The sequence below is a fragment of the Pollachius pollachius genome (assembly GCF_949987615.1).
Source record: "Pollachius pollachius genome assembly, chromosome: 3".
Lineage (NCBI taxonomy): Eukaryota > Metazoa > Chordata > Actinopteri > Gadiformes > Gadidae > Pollachius > Pollachius pollachius.
In genome coordinates, this window is record NC_136936.1 from 22,674,003 (window position 1) to 22,691,667 (window position 17,665).

General features: G+C 46.9%; 1 protein-coding gene across 1 annotated transcript in view; it reads right to left on the minus strand.

The window, feature by feature from the left end:
* LOC307073733 (calsyntenin-2-like) overlaps window positions 1-17,665 on the minus strand; it is a 212,852-nt gene that overhangs the window by 12,176 nt on the left and 183,011 nt on the right. Inside the window, exons 9-12 of the mRNA XM_079733692.1 lie at window positions 13,461-13,623; window positions 8,249-8,415; window positions 6,259-6,407; window positions 991-1,205 (exon numbers count right to left, since the gene is read on the minus strand). Of these exons, the coding sequence (XP_079589818.1) occupies window positions 991-1,205; window positions 6,259-6,407; window positions 8,249-8,415; window positions 13,461-13,623 (694 nt within the window). The remainder of the gene's footprint in view (window positions 1-990; window positions 1,206-6,258; window positions 6,408-8,248; window positions 8,416-13,460; window positions 13,624-17,665) is intronic.

The window sequence follows — 17,665 nt, forward strand, 5'->3', positions numbered from 1 at the left end:
AGCATCCGCATACTCTCAAGGGTTTGTTTGGGTTGGGTATTTTCTTCCCTCCCTCTCCGACGGGGTGACAGGTGGCGCATGCATTGGCGATGGGACATCATGAATCAGTGAACACATTATCATTATGGAACGGCCCACTCGAATATTCAGTGAGCTTAGCATCTGCGAGGAGGCATCATCTCTGCCTTGGGTGATACAGAGGGGTGGAATAGCATTAGGAGAACGCAACCGGTGTGGAGAGAGCGAGGGAAACAATGGGCCTGACAAAAGTCAGAAGCAATGAATATAGAAGGGGGCTGTGGGGATGCCAGGATGGGGGAAGAGAGCAGAAGGGAAGGTTTACTTTGAGTTTCCCGCAAATTTGCATTTTGATCATTTGATCATTTGATCATCTGGCGGCCAGATTTTAGATTTTTTTGCAAAGACTGAAAAGACTTCGTGCCATTTACTTTGAGTTGAGGAGATAGTGGAGTAAAGAGGACTTTGGCGGCGTTAAACAAACTGTGAAAGACAGTCAGAGTAAGTATTCAATTCAGTTAGTCCCGAAAATCACTTTGTTCTGATCGAAAACCGTTCTGTATGGGTCTCGAATAGTGTCTATGTGTTTTCTTTTTACTCCAAATATGTACCGTTGCCACACAGGGGACATGTTGGACAAAGTACGGAGGCTCTGGCTCTCCTTTTGACTCTATGTTTATCCAGACTGGTACTTTTCTAAGGGCTGTGCCCCCTTGCCTCAAGCAAGCGTCACCTCAATTGTTCCCCTCGCCTTTTAAAAAATCCACTGGGTGGAAATTCGCCCCCGCTCGCCCCGAGATACAGAGAACGAGAGAGAGAAAGAACGGTAAGATGCTAAAAAAAGTAAAGCCCCTGTTTACACAGGCGCTTCACTAACTGGCCCTTTGAACACAGAGGTGACGTAGGTCACCCCCACCCGCCCACCGACACATCGAGTACAGGACACCGCATTGGACAACCCATCACACGTACCTCCGGCGTAGCGGGCGGTGTTGTCGGTACGCGTGACGGTGCTGGCGATGTGGAGGTCCTGGAACAGGTCCAGGCCGGAGGGGCCGCTCAGGTCTGCGGCCGGCTGCCTCAGCCGCTCCACCCCGGCGATGGTGATGCGCGGCTCGCTGGGCTGCAGCACCATCACCACCGCGTCGATGTCCGGGATGCTGAGGCAGGTGTCCTCCCCGAAGCACCTGGAGGTCAGGACACAGGTCACAGGTCACGGGAGGATAGAATATTTTTGTTGCTCAAGAGCCAACGGTGTTCAGATCATTCAGGCAATCCTTTTTGGAGGATTGTAACCCTACACCATATCACGCCCTTCTAAAGGACCCCCTCCCTCCAAGGCATCGAACACACAGAGCGCTTTTCAACACAGAGAGTATTCAATGGGAACCCAGCGTCTCGCTCACTGCCTTTGCAGTTGCTGAGAGCCTCGCTTTTTCTTTCTGCTGTCAGCGGCTTGTGTTTCTGGCAAGAGGCCCCTAGACGCAGGTTGAAATAAAATCTAAAAATAATCATCATTGTAGGCTTAGAGGTAAATGTTTTATGGGGGCTTTGAAACAGAGAAAGACACAGCGCGCTGCTCTGCTTTTGTCTAGGCTCAAACCCAGCAACCAATGCAGTGTACCTCGTGTTTTACAGCCTGCTAACGGTAAGGTGCGATCGGCACCTAAAATGTGAACATAGTTTGGCACCGAGAGGTGGATGGGAGCCACATTACAATACACAAGGGATATAAATAACGTTGTAATAATTGTGCATATCAAATCCACATCACTTTATTTTCTTCCGAATGCAGTTTCTTAAAATAAATCCGCCTACCTGTTCCTGGAAACCACATGCATACCACTAAAAGTGCATGACCGCCGCTGGTTAAGAGCTCCTCCAATGGATTAGGATTTGGTCTTGGCTTGTTTTGCTATTTAAAAAAGCCAAGATTAAAAACCCAAGTGATGCAACTTTTGTTTTTACTTGCCGTTTTTATTACTTGCCGTCAGGTATTTGGTGGGAGATTGTCAGAAACAAGATTTTCACACCCACAGATGAGCGATGCCACTGTTTGAGTCTACTCTACCCACATAAATGAAGATAAACCAACACATAACTAAGTGATATAGGTATCCACCTATTCCAAGTGAACCCCTACTCTTCTCTCCCTAAGATTTGGACACAAATCTTCTCTTTAAAACCACTAACAGTAACATGGGTGGTCTCTGCAGGCTGAACTGCCAGGGTGGGGGTGAGAGAGAGGCAGTGAAGGGTGCAGAGCTGTGAGGTGTGACACTGGTTAGCTCTGGCCCGTGGATGCGAGCCAGAGTATTTAAGGACCAAAGCCAACACACACTCAGAGCATGGAGCAGCTAATGAAGGGATCAGGCCAACACCTGGCCGTCAGTCATTAGCCCGTGGAATTGACTCGTTAACCCAGAAATCCCCTTATATGAAACATGGGGAGCAACACACACACACACACACACACACACACACACACACACACACACACACACACACACACACACTCACACACAAACATACACAGAGTGATGACATGTGATGATGTTGTTTTGTTTTGTGATTTAAACTTGTGTCGGGAAATGTGTTGTGGAATCATCGATCTATTGTATGCCTCTCTTGTATTTGAATGTTTTGAACCTTGTTAAGCACATTGTGACAATTACTGTGGAAATAAATTTGACTTACTCACAGATCAAAACATTGATGAATAAACATTCATGCATGGTTGCGTACTATAATGCACAACCCAATCAGGCTCGAGGAACAGATAGATTTGGAATAATCCCAGGGGAAGTTGTTTCTGACACGATGGCTCCGCTCAAAATTGGGGGGAGAAACACAAAACACTAAAAGCGGGATAGCAAAATGAACACACACAAATACACAATAGATGATAGCAAAAGAGAGTGATGAACAGTGATGGGAAGTCATGAAGTAAAGAATAATTTGAGGAGTAGAACAGCTGAAGGGAAGAAACCCATCACATTAACGGAGCGCTTTGGAGGGAGCCACGGAGCGGTGGCAGAGGGAGAGGTTCATGTTTTTACATTCCATCCTTGGTCCTTTGCGATGGCGCTGGCAGCATCTGTCAGTGGGATGTGCACACCCACCTCCCAGGGCAGGAGGTAATGACATGCAGCCATGCCACCGCACTGCCACCTCTGCGCCCGGCCTGTAATCAGCCACCTAGCCGGATTACGGCGCTCAACACTTTGCTTTTGCCTTTACCCCGCTGTCCTAAGCGCGGTCACTCTGATCCGAGAGCTCCCTTTCACATTCTCTCTCTCTCTCTCTCTCTCCCTCCCTCCCCCTTTCTCGCTCTCTCCCTCCCCCTTTCTCGCTCTTTCTCTCTCTCCCCACACTCCCTCCCGACAGTTTCAGATGGATCAACTTTCAAAATGGGGGGCATGGCAGTTTAAAGGTGTCTGAAGCTTACATGGCCACTGCTCTTGTCATCATATCAGCGTGACGTCTTGTCAGCTAGATGTCAGACGTCGCCTCCCCCCCTCCCCCCCGCAGACTCCATCAGATCCCTCGAAAGACTCTGCCTGCATAATGTGGCCTATTTTAAGAGAAGCTATGTCTCAGGAGAATCATCGCTTTTGTTTTTGAACACAGCGGGTTTTTTAAGTATTGATTTTAACCGTAATGTTATCGTAGTATAAGCAATATTTAGCAAATTCAATTTGTATTGAATTTTAAATTGAATTTAAATTCAATCACAGGCAATTTACCGGGCACCCTTAAATATATATATGATTTGACTCGAGACTGTGGTTGACCACGGTTGACCACAGGCAAGCACGCAGTTTAGCTGAGCTCATGCATCAGTAGTGTGAATGTGTGTGTGTGTGTGTGTGTGTGTGTGTGTGTGTTTGTGTGTGTGCGTGTGTGTGCGTGTGTGTGTTACTGCTCTCCAGGCAGACTCCTGGTCATCGTTGTGAGTCACAGACGGACTTACTTGTGCAGGCTAAACCCCATACGATGTTCCTGTAGCAGTAGAACACACACACACACACACACACACACACACACACACACACACACACACACTCCCACAGAAACAAACACATACACACACACACACACACATATGCGCACACACTCACTCTGCCCTGGCTCATGTCCAACTTAATTATAAAGAAAGATGGGAAGACGTTTAGGGGAAGCCTAAAAGGCCCTTAGCAGAGATTATGGCCGGTCACTGTTATTTTCCCGATGCCGGCAGTAATTGGGGATATTAGGCATCAGCACCGAGTGTGCCTTAATTGTGTTATCCAATAATTAATTAGTGACTCTGTGCCTTCAGTGATAGCGACCCTTGTGGTGCATAGGAGTTATTTCCCCGCCTAACATCGGCCGACGGGGCAGACCTGGCGGTCAGGAGAGTGCCACTGATATATCCGGGGCTAATCGCTCTCCAGGACTCTGCTGGACGGCGTTCTAAACCAAAAAAATAGGGAGGCTAAACCGTCCACTCTATCAGTGGTTCCGGAGGGCCTCTGGGCGGGCACCAGGGCTACAACCAGAACAGCATCACTGGGCCTAGGGCAAGTTCTCTGTCACTCTCACACACTAAACACATGGGAACACAGAAGTTCAAACACACACACACAAAAACACAAACACACACACACGCACATACACACACACACACACACACACACTTCCCTTTGAAACAAGATAAGAACAATCCATTTGCATTGGAATGCTTACGCCATTTTGAACAGGTTAAATACAAAATGTATTAGCAAAGACTAGTGCTGGTACACTCACCAAACTCACCCAGGAGTCTAGCTCTGCTTCAGAAGCATAATGCAACAACAATGACACGCTGTGTTCAACAGCAAGGAGATAGCAAGGGGGTGCAGGCCTAACAGCTTGCCATAATCCCTTTCATGGTTCAGGTTTACTGGACAGGTGTCTATAAGCGAAGATACTTTGTGACAACAACACTAAGCGAGGACATACATTAAGCCATGGTTTGCGTCATGTATGCCTTGATAACTGGTGAGCCTCTAGCTAAAGGGAGCCTCCCTCTGCAAACACAGACACACACACTGGCATGCGCACACATGCACACACACGCGTGCACACACACACACACACACACACACACACACATTTGAACACACGAACACACACAGTTGCTCACACAAACAGTCACATACCCACACACACACACACACACACACACACACACACACACACACAGTGGCACACACATAGACACACACAGTTGCACACACACACACAAACACACACCGATGTTCCATCCCGACGAGTCAGTGGCGGTTGTGTTGCCCACGGCGGCGCAGCGGGCCCAGCAGGGGGCGGGGAGAGGACCCCCTGGGCTCTGCTGCAGGGGGCCTACACATACTTAAAACAATCATCGATATTAATGGAGCCGCCGAGGGAGGCAGTTCTACAATACCGCCTCACACCGCCCCGCTCTCATTCCCTCTGTTGCCGTGGCCCTCGCACGCCCACTTGTTCGCTGTCCCTCTCTCTCTCCTTTGGGTCCTCTGGCGGGTTGCAGACAGAATTATGAATACGCAACGTGAGAATGTGAAACTGGTATCAGGTGGCCAGAGGGAGTAGCAGAAATGGCGGATTAAAGGGGAATGAGGGGAAGAAAGAGCCTTTACAGCAAAGGGAAGAAGGGGAGGGGATGGTTATTATTTCAACACGATTATAGTATGAACCAGGGGCATAGGGCCTGGCACTGCGCAGCCGCGACCTCACGCATTTACTGCACCAACCCCCCCCCCCCCATGTGCACGGTGAGTTGTGTTGATCCCCTTCATGTTCCCTCAACAGTCTGGACTCATTTCACAAAACACCATTGGTGTTGCTCAATAAACCCCTGGTGGCCGACTAGTATGTGAAGATCAGAGAGAAAGTCAGAGAAAAAGTAAAACCACACATTAATTGGAAAAGTCCAAAGCGCGAGATGGATCGCAATTACCGCCGATAAGGTTTGCGTTGGCAGACGCCGTGCTTTAAAGTAACGTGTGGAGACCCAATCATCGACACGTTGACTCCTCGGGGGCGTTCAATGTCAACAGAGCGATGTATATTCCATCTCGAACACCAGTGCTTGGTTTTATGAAGCACTCTCAGAGTCACATTAGCCCCACACACACACACATGGCTCTGCATTGGTCGGGGCTGACGGGGGGAGTGCAGGGTGCTATGGGGTGCTGTGGGGTGCTGCAGTGTACGTACTGGACAGTGGTGGAGATGTGCACCCGCCGGATGCCTGGCGTGGGGAACTGGCGGGAGTTGATGTAGGAGACCTTCACCACGGCGGCGTTGATGTTCTCCAGGTCCTCCCCCTCCATCACCAAGATGGACTGGGCCGGGTTGAAGTGGAACTAATGGAGGGGGAGAGAGAGCGAGAGAGAGAGAGAGAGAGAGAGAGAGAGAGAGAGAGAGAGAGAGAGAGCCAGCGAGAGAGAGAGACAGAGAGAGCCAGCGAGAGAGAGAGAGACAGAGAGAGCCAGCGAGAGAGAGAGAGAGCCAGAGAGAGAGAGAGAGAGAGAGAGAGAGCCAGAGAGCCAAAGAGAGAGAGAGAGAGAGAGCCAGAGAGCCAGAGAGAGAGAGAGAGAGAGAGAGAGGGAGAGAGCCAGAGAGAGAGAGAGAGAGAGAGAGAGCCAGAGAGAGCCAGCGAGAGAGAGTCAGAGAGAGAGAGAGAGCCAGAGAGCCAGAGGGAGAGGGGGAGAGAGGGAAGGAGGTTAATGTTAGTGTTGGTTTTGCATGGCAATCAAGCTCTTTTGAATTTAATTGAGGGATGGATCGAGAGAGCGAGAGAGAGAGTGAGAGAAAGAAAAGGATTTATTTAATTTGTTACATTTGATTCCCGCATTTGTTATGTTTTCATATTCCTCATGCTGTTTCCCATCGCCGGTGGCATTACCGCTGATCATTAAGACTATTCATTTTTCGCCTTGGCAATCCAAACCAACTCAGATTTGCATGTTGTCATGCCAAAGTAACTTAAAATTGAAATTGAAATTGAGAGAATGTGGCACGGGAGAGAAAGTGCGGCGGTGGCGCGGATACTCAATCACGGCGGCTCGCTCGCCCAAGCCTTGGAGACGCTGCCAATAATGCAGTCTCCTAAAACCTGCGTGGCATGTAATTGCTTTTATGATAAACTGACAAACACGCCAATGGCGGGAGGATAAGCTGGGAGGCTGGAGTACACATGCGAGACCGACACTGGGGAGAGAAAACGAACAGAGAGCGACTTTGAGGTCGAGAGAGGCGGCTTCTCTCGTACGGCTTCTCCCTCTTTCAACCCAAAAAATGTCCTGTTTTATCCTCTGATGAAGGCCTTCCATCTGAAGGCCCGGGGTAGTGGCTGTTTGCGGGAGAGGGGGAGGTGGGGGAAAAGCATTTTACTGGGGTGATCTGTCAGTGTCTCGGGAGCCTGGAGAGGTTCAGCGTATGAGCAGGGTTAGTATCAGTACACATCCGCTCTGCCCCGGCCCCTTCGTACCTTCACTTTGATTTGGTGGAGCGCGCTTTCTCTCTCTCCCTCTCCCTCCCTCCCTCCCCCTCCCTCCCTCCACTCTCCCTCGCTCTCTTCTTACCTTTGCTTTGATTGAGTCTCGCTCCCTCTCTGTATCTCCCTCCCCCCATTCACTCCCCCTTGTTCTCTTCGCACCTTTGCTTTGATTGAGTCTCTCTCTCTCCTTCTCCCTCTCTTTATCCCCCCGCTCCCTCCTTCACTTGCTCTCTTTTTGTCACTCTCCCCAATCTACCTCTCTCACCCTGGCATCGCTCTGCTTTTTTTTATAAAATGGGACCCGTCGAGTTGTCATTGCAGCAATAGACAATAAGAACACAGCGGGAAGGGAAGAGGGAATGGGGGAGAAAGGGGGAGAGAGGGAGAGAGAGGGAGAGAGAGCAGAGAGAATCCCTCCCATCCCATCCATCTTCTCTGTCCCCCATCTTTCCGGATATAAGGAGATGGATTAGTTGAGCCGGTGGAAGAGGAATGAAGAGAGAAAGGAGAAGGAGGAGAGGAGCAAAGAGGCTGGAAGAGGCTGATTGGTGATTCAGTTAAAGATGGATTCCAAGTAACAGCATCCATCCTCTCTGTCATCCGGGATACCCATCAAGGTTCACGTCTTAGTGTGTTTGCGTGCATGTATGAACCTGTTTCTGTGCGTGTGCGTGTGTTTGTGTGTGTGTGTGTGTGTGTGTGTACCTTAATGTTCTTATCCAGGCTCTCCAGGGAGTTGATGTCCAGGCCCTCCTTGCAGGCCTGCAGGCAGGAGATGACCTTCTGGCTCTCGATCTTGCCGGGTCGGATGGTCAGACCCGACAGGCTGCCCCGGAAGTACTGTGTGAACCGTGGCTTGGAGACCTCGCCACCTGTACGAGGGCACACGGCCACACACACAAACACACGTACACACATGCACACACGCACACAAACACACACAAAATGGAAAAGGGTATATATCAGCAAGGGCCATGCAGGTAACAATATATGCATTCAAAGTTCATGTGAAACCTAATGGTACATAGTTATTTTCGATAGTCTCTCATTAACGTTATCTAAGGATATGTAGACATATAAAGCATTGTGATAATTTCATTGACCAACTTACTTCTTATTGGTGTCCAACAGGTTTATTAATTGGTTTCTTCTTTTCAATGAGCCACCGTCCCAAGCTGAAGCCTTTTAGTAATTCTCTGGTTTAGGGCAGGGTACGTTTGTAATTGGTTGATTGTATTGAAATAATAACCAAACTGTAGCTCTACAGAGAGGAGTGCTGCTTCCCAACCGTCTCCTTGGTGTGAACAGGTAGAGGCCTTTACCGCTTGACACACAGGACGACTCTTTGGTTCACTGCGTCACATCGCCAATTCATAGCGTTGGTCAATATCCTATGTTCCAACTGTATAAGCTGCTATTCAGATGTGTGATTCTTTATAAGACACCACCACAGCAGGATAGCTGTTCTTTACTATCAGTTTAATGTTGGAATGTTCAAGCTGTCATCATTGTGAGGAAATCACGCTACCCCGGCTAGATACTCAGCACTGGCGAACAAACCGATTTCATACTGTCTCTCAAGGAAAATGCAGGACTTAGAGGTTTCTTACCATTTATTTATGTTGCCCGCCGTTTCAAAACTTGGACAAAATACATACGTAAGCATAATATATAAGCTCCTCTTCCACCCAGCGCCATTGCAGCAGATTTATTTCACCAGCAAATATTTAGTGGGAGAGTGAAATCCTGACACAGATCCGGCCACAGAGTTCACATTCAGTTTATTAGGTGAGGACGTCAGAGCCCCGATCTGGTGAATCCGATCACAGAAGTCTCATTGAAACCGACAAATGGGTTAACGTTAGATTCTGTGGCGACAAACGATTCCTAAGCCTCCAAGTTAATTTGACCTAGATTTGTCATCATTCTGGCTGGTTCACTTCATGATATTAACTACCAAAAAGTACCTTTTGAGTTGATATCTGAATAGTGAAATATATTGAAGCTTCTAATGCTAGCTGTTTGCATAAGTGTTTTGTAACACGATCACCATGAAATTTCGTTTTTTGTAGTAGCAATGAAACGGACAGTAGACACTTTGTAAATACTTCCACTGAAGCATTTCTCCAGTATGGGGCGGGTAAGAGAACATAATGTTTCCTTCATCAATTCGTACAGATACGTATGCAGCGCAACCCACTCCACAACACTTGCAAAAAGAGAGCTATCCAGCACCACTAGCACACTTAGGGTCAGGCGGTACAGAAACAGTGTGAGTACAGAGTGCTCTCTGACTGAGTCCAACTCACTGCCATCACCTGTTGTGGTGGTTATCAACTGAAGGTTGCTTCAGTTTAACACTGACTTCAGGACCAGGGACAGCGCTCCACACTGGCCAAAACACTACTTATTGATTCAGCCCACCTGGTGAAGCCTCACTGCTAAGCCCAAAGCCCTCACAGCCTTGTCGGGACAGATCTGAAATAATGTTTTGAATTTTCCCGTCCAAATTAGACCTGAGTCCTTCAGGAAGCAACAAAGTAATTAAAAACAGCCTTGCTTCATTGACACTGGTGTGCTTTGCTCTGCTAACACAACATTAGGCAATTTATTTTTGGATCGCGCTGCAAACATGAAACAAAATTGGGCTTTGGGAGAGTTGGGGGAAATAAGGAATGGATTACGGACGCGTTGAAATGCAAGGCTGTAGAAACGCACAATGGGCCCTATTAACGGTCTGAAACGCAAGTGAGAAGTGCAAAACGGAAGTAGCTTTGTGGGCAGGGCTCTGCCGCTGTTGCTATTATGCCGGCGGATAAATGACTCTTGCGCCCGACGAAAATCTAAAAAGGGTTGCCCTGAAGTAGCCTGATTACCCGTAGGTGTTGTTTGGGCGTAATGTGTAATAAACCAATGAGAGTGCCATCTCCCATCCCCTTTAAGAGCCATGAGTGCATTTGAACCTGACGAGTTGATATTTTGACAGCGCGTTTACAGTCTCCGATGAGACAGATGCATGACCACATGAATTTCCAACTTCAAATGGCTCAGTTTATGGCCAAATAATATGCCCTAATTCACACATGGAATAGCGTTTTCTTCTACAACTTCCGAAAAACTGAGTCGTCATTTAAATTGCGGCAAAGAAAACTTATGATATGCGGTCCTGTGGCTGCAACTGTGGGTCTATTTAATGATATGCGGCAATACATTAACACACATCGTTTCTTACCACTATTGTATACATTATCATTTTCGACTTGTGTTCCTAATATGTATGTGTCCCCCCATTAATGTACATTGCCATGGACTGTATTATGCGTTAAGAGTTTAGTTTGCGTGTGTTTAAACAGATGGACGCACACACGCACACACTGCATTCATTCATTCTTTTTAACACTCACTCGCGGTAAAACAATGTTTTCTCACGATCAAATACTCATCAATCCTAAAAGTTATGGGCTTGTACACGATGCCTGTGTCAAGAAAATATTTTGCTGTACGGTGTTTGCAGATGCATTTATTTAAATACAACTTATTACCGCTGTATCAGCTGTTCTTTCCCAAATAATTTAACCAACGTTATAATTTACCCTAAGACAAGATTTTGTTTTGGAAGAATGGGATATAGCTTACTTTGCTCGAGTTTATCATTGTTATTATTATTATTTTAACGCATGGCATAGCCTACTACAGTGTTCATTCGTGCAGCATTCATGCAGCCCCTATGGAAAAAATGTTGCACTTCAGACCTGCCATGGTACATCAAAATAGCAACACCAACTGCGCTTTCCGCTAGTGCACTTAGACTTACATTTAGGTATTTGTCGGTCAGTTGCGCAACTCCTTTATCGATCTGTAAGATAGCGCCATGTATCATTTGTGCCGGAACACGCATCTGCTTTTCGCCAACACGCCTCTCGGGGCGCAAGTTTAGTGGCGAAGGTTTGCTGCGGGGGAAAATCAGCCAGGTGCAAACTAGCAAAGATACATGCGTCGGTGTAGAAAGTCAATTGCGATGGATGCAAGATAGGGCCCATTATGTTTCATCATCATAAATCAAACATCAACCCTGGTCATTGAGTCTCCACACCAGCTGACCCGACCCAACACCCTGTATCAGGACCACCACCATGAGCCCCTGTGTGGACCGGAATGAGCAAACGAAAACCGTCCAACACCGGCCTTGTTATGATTGACTCTTTTTTAATTGCTGCTCTGATCGTCTCTGCTGACGGGAATGTGTTGATGGTGACATGGACGGGCGAGGAGAGACGTTAAAAGGCAGATCATCAAATAATAACTGAGTACATGGTGCCACGCAAAAGCCTTTCCTTGTGATCAGCCAACAAAGGCGTGGACCAGGAATATCGCAGCGTCGTTAGTTTAGTGTTTTGGCAGAGCCATTTGCGTGTTTGTTAGCATGCATAGCCAGGCGCTGGCCGTCTGGAAGGGCTGAATGCCAGAGTGTGTGATAGAGTGGGAGTGCGGAGAGGGATGTACAGAGAGAGAGAGAGAGTGTGTGCTGGTGGTTTTTTATGTGTAGTTTTCATTGTACTGTTTGAATGTGTTTGCTCTCGGGAGGAAAGCACAACAGCCCCAGAGGTCAGAGATTAAAAACAGGTTAGCGCTGTAGAAAAAAAGAAAGGGGGACAAGGTAACGAAAAAACGCAGCCCTGTTCAGCCAATACTTATTGTCACAGGAGAATGAAAGGGAGGTGGAGGGTAAAGTCCTCTATTAGAAAACAGACAGAGCAGACATTTACAGCCCTGCACCTTGGTACAATTCGCCTCACTTTGGCTGTTTTTGTGGTTAAAAAGGTCCTGTGTATGGAGTTCAAACGGACAGCTCATAAGTGGTCTCTTCGACAGATGTTTTTTGAGTTGTGAGTTCTCTGCCCTCTACCCTTCTCTCTCTTTGCTTTCAACTTTCTCCCTCCGCTTCTGTTACCTGTCAATTCCATCATTGCGCATTTTCTTAACCTAATCCAAGTCTTTCCATCGACCATACCTTTGCTTCTAAGGAGAGCCAGTGGGCCATGCTGCAACCGAGACAATGAAACTAGCCGATGTGTGGTCCCAGATATAAAAACAGCTCTAAAATCAGTTTACCACTTTCACAAAAAAAAGAAGCGAGGCTGGCCGGCTAGCTTGGGCTAACTAGAGCCCGGCGCTGTGAAAAGGCAATCTGCTGAAGCTAATGGCTTGTGTTAAGATATCAGGATCGCCTTAACAACTTTACTGGGGCTAATCCCTCCCGGCCACACCCAGTAGAAAAGAAGGACTAGTCTCTGAACTCCCCCATTTCTGTTAGGGGCCCTTTTAATCCTCCTAAGGGCTCTGTGCACTCAATAAAAGAGATAGGAGGAGGTAGAGACGAGGTGGGTGGTGGTGTGGGGGTGTTGGTGGTGATGGTGGTGTGGGTAATCGTTACGGCGGATGAAAGGGGGCTAGGAATGACCCTCTCCTGCCCCTTTAGAAAAATATATATCTTGACTCTTTATCTCAGGCTAAGCATCATTAAGCAGCCTACTTCTCCCATTTGGGCTATCAAAGTACCCTTAAGCTCTGCAGTGTGAAAGAGAACCCATTTGATCTCCAGTCCACATACAGTTGCAGCACCAGAGACATATTTATTTCTGTAAGGAGACCGCTTCATTGAGCCGGATGCGTCCATTGAGGGTCAGAGAAGGACGAGGCACTGCTTCTCCAACAACACATTCTCCTTTGTGGCATTCTTACCTTCCTACCTGACTGGCCTTGTGCACAGACTAATGAATGGATAATCCTTCCCGTCTAGCACAGGCACGAGGGACTCATGCAGGATGGATGGTAGAGCAAAGCATTGGTAAACAATTTCTGCAATGTATGCTTTCCTCTGTCTGTATCACCGCCATTCAAACATGTCATGTCGTACCTTGCCAGCAGGCTCCAACGGTCAGCTGCACATCGATCTGGGAGGGATGGATGGGCCAATCATCCGTCACCAGGTACGGGTCGTAGGTCACACCGTCAACGTATAGGGTCACCACGGGAAACTCAACGTTGATGACGTAGTAGTGCCACTCCTTGTCGCAGATCTGAAAAACAGTGTGTGTGAGAGAGAGGGATAAGAGTTAAAGGAGCATTCAATGATATTCAACCACTAGAGGACAGAGAAGTAATCTACTAACGCATTGAAAGAAAGGCTCAAGTGTGCTTATGTTGTTTCGACTATAACTCTTCTGTTATCACGATGGCAGTCAGTATTATCATTAAACCTTCAATGGATTCAAGACAGGTTGACAGGCGGGTTTGAACTAGAATCGGCTAAGTGAGAAAGTAGAACAAGCATCAAGATCTTCTTAACACAATCAGAAACAGCATAAGCTGTTGTATCACGTGTCTGTAAATAGACCAACATACCACCCTTGTTGGTGATGCTAACAACATTTTTGCAAATGTAATGAAATAAAGACAAGAATAGCTGCGGTCATCAATATATTTTCATGTATAACAGGTGGCGATGTCGATTTGTCACTCAGCACGATTGGATATCAATGTGATCAGCATGCTTCTGGCTTTATGTGATGGTTGTGATGGTGGTATTGTGGAGTCGATTTTGGAGGATTAAGGATGGGGAAGGAGCCTTAACCAATGCCCAAAAGGCAACACACACCGAGAGAGTGTGTGAGATGCATGGCCTGGCGTGAGGGAATGGAAGGATAACCTCTTTAATGGTGCGTTGATACCCTTCTGTTGTCGTGGAGGAGATTTGTGTTAGAAACAGGACTACACCTCGAAACCAGGCATTGGAGCTGACCTTTGAATGTTTGTGTTTGATTGCTTTCCATATCACCCCCCCGACCCAGGCTCACATGCACACGTGCTGTGTTTGGGAGTGTGTGTATGGGTAGGGGGGATGAAGGGGGGGGTTGAAGTAGTTTCCTATGCCTTTGTGTGTCCATGTGTGTATGTGTGTGTCACACGCACACAGACACAAAAACACACACACACTGGGAACACATTTACTGCTCTCTTTATCCTCAACGGTAACATAACAAAAACAGCACCACACAAAGGCAGTGGATCTGGGTGTCCTCTTCCATACTAACCAACCTCTAACTCCTCTCTCTCTCTCTCCCTTTCTCTCCCACCAGCTTCAGCACTGGACAGCCTGGGGGCACTTAGCCGCCGGTTAGCGTTAGCGTTTCCATTAATGTGTGTGTCTCCACAACCTGTTCGGAAACACAACAGTGGTGCCGGCCTCACTGTGGCAGATGGAGGCCCCTAATCAACCCAGTATATTTTTTTCTTTGGCTATTGAGCTATGAGGTACAACATCTGGTTGAATGGTAATTAGCAATGCGCAACCGCATCCCTAATTACAGTTATACATTTTGCAGTGTGCCCCTAATAGTGGGGTGGCTGCACAAAGCCTAGGTTTAACTGGGGGGTTGGGGGGGTTGTTTTTAGGTAAAATGTCTTGTTGTATGTATGCCGGCCATCTTCTTTTGTATTTCAACTAAACCACATGTCAAACTCCTTGAAGTACTTTTTTTTAACTCTTAAACCTCCCTAATCATCATCATGGCCCTGTTTTAGTTGTTTATTTTGGAGTTCCTGCTGGATTCGGTTCCTCCCCTCCCAGACTGGTGTAGGGTGACGCTGAGCCAGCACATAAAAGTTAGGAGGATTGTGCTGAATACGCTGAAAATTTAGAATATACTGATTATCTTCAGCATACTGAATGTACTGAAAGTAGTGAATACAATTAAGGAAATATATTCAGTTTATATAGTATATGTATTATATTCTGTATTTTAAGTAGGCCTATATGCGTTCTTTATTCTGTATAGCTTGTTCCTTCAGTATATTCATTGTAATCTGTCTATCCAGGGTATTCTGTATATTCTACATATATTCAGTATGTTAATTATATTCTCCTGTAAGGATGCTAAAAAGGCTGAATATACTAAATATACTGAATACACTGAATATATTGAACACACATAATATACAGAATAAACTGAGTACTGACTATACTAAATATAGTGAATCAACAGAGTACTGATTATACTATATATACTGAATCAACAGAGTACTGACTATATTAAATGACTATTGAAAAAAACGGAATATACTGAATGCTAGCATCATTCTTGGCAATCATCCACAAAAGTTCTTAGTCACATTATTTTCTTGTTTAACTGAATTTAACTAGGTTCTCAACAGCCTTAGGGAACCAACACAGACACACACACACACACACACACACACACACACACACACACACACACACACACACACACACACACACATAAACACATGAAGACACACACGTACAAACATACACACACACAATCAGAGACACAGACGCACACACACACACACAGGTACAAACACACACACACACACACACACACAAACAGGTGTCAATCTACCACATTCAGTGTATCTCCAAAGTAAAAGTTTACGGAGAGTTGTTCCCGTGTGCAATGCTTCTGGAAACAAAGCCACCCAAGAAAGGAGCTCTTATTCCCAAACGGCAGCGCTCTGCCTGAGCCTTATGCAAATTGACAGAAGAAAGCAGATAAATAACCAAAGAAATGTGAAAGGGAAGGAAGCAAGACAACCATAGGGACAGGGAGTGAGATAGATAGGGAGAGAAGGACACACACACAGAATAGAGAGAGAGAGAGAGAGAGAGAGAGAGAGAGAGAGAGAGAGAGAGAGAGAGAGGGACACACACAGAATGAGAGGGAGAGAGAGAGAGGTACAGAAAGGAAAGGAGACAACAACAAGAGCTCATCAAAGAGCCTATAGGTAACAGATGAAGAGGCAGAGGATGATGGAATGTGTGTGTGTGTGTGTGTGTGTGTGTGTGTGTGTGTGTGTGTGTGCGTGTGTGCGTGTGCAGGCGCATGCATCTGTAGGTGTGTGTGCATCTGTTTGGGTGTGTGTGCATGTGTGTATGTATGTGTGTGGGTGTCTGTTGCTGGAGCACGTTGCACATCAAAGGGCAATGTCGTCTCATGTCTCAGGCAATCGGGTAGGAGGAGGGAGGGGGGGGGTGGGGGATAAACAACAAGAAGGGGGGAAACAACAGGATAGCAGTCTGCCTCTCCCTGTCTCTCACTCTACTTCCCACCACTCCTCCCTCCCTTTCTCTCCATTCCCTGCAACCCTTTTCTGCAGGATTCGTCAGGTTTTTCATTGGCAACTTGACTGTTTCCTGAGAAGTCCTTAGGCCTTAAGATACTCCACGAGAGAGATGATGATGGGGGGGTAGACTTCATAGTATGTGTGTGTGTGTGTGTGTGTGTGTGTGTGTGTGTGTGTGTGTGTGTGTGTGTGTGCGTGTGTGTTTCTGTGTGTGTGAATGTGGGCGTTTTGGTTTCTGTTTGTGCATGTGCATGTGCGTGTGCGTGTGCGTGTGTGTGTGTGTGTGTGTGTGTGGGTGCATGTGTACATGCGTGTGTGTGTGTGTACTCTAGGTTCTATTCTGAGCTAGTAACACAGGCTTAAGGGAGTGAAAAAGCACAAGAAAGACTTGAAACAGGGAAGGGAGCGAGGGCGACGCGTGAGCGATGCAGACAGATTTAGTTTTGTTCCTTATTTCTCTCTTCTTGTTCTTTGGGGATTTGTATGAGGTTGTAGCCCGTGCGTGGTGGCTGCATGCGGGAGGGATGGAGTGCACAAGGTAGACAGTGAATGGAAGAAAGAAAAGAGCAGGAGAGAGAAGAGGAATGGTTGGTCTGAATGAGAAGTGGGTTCACAACACAGTTGGATCGATGTCAGGAGCAGGAGAAAAGAAAAAAATTCTATCCCTCCATCCCTTTTCGTCTGATACAATATCTAGCTGTCTGTATCAATATCTTCCTGTCTGGAGCAATATATTGCTGCCTCAATACCTAGTGTGTTTGTGTGTCCGTCTCAATATCTGTCTGTCTCTCTAACTGTCTGTCTGGGTGTATTTATAGTCTGTCGGTGTCTGACTTTCTGCCTGTGAATGAATTAATGTACATCTTTCTCCGATACCACGTTTTCAGCTTCTACTGCTTCCATTTGCAGCGATGGGCCAAGAAGTCAATCATGTCTAGTTAAGTGTTTTTTTGCTGTTAATCATGAGGCAAAACCGAA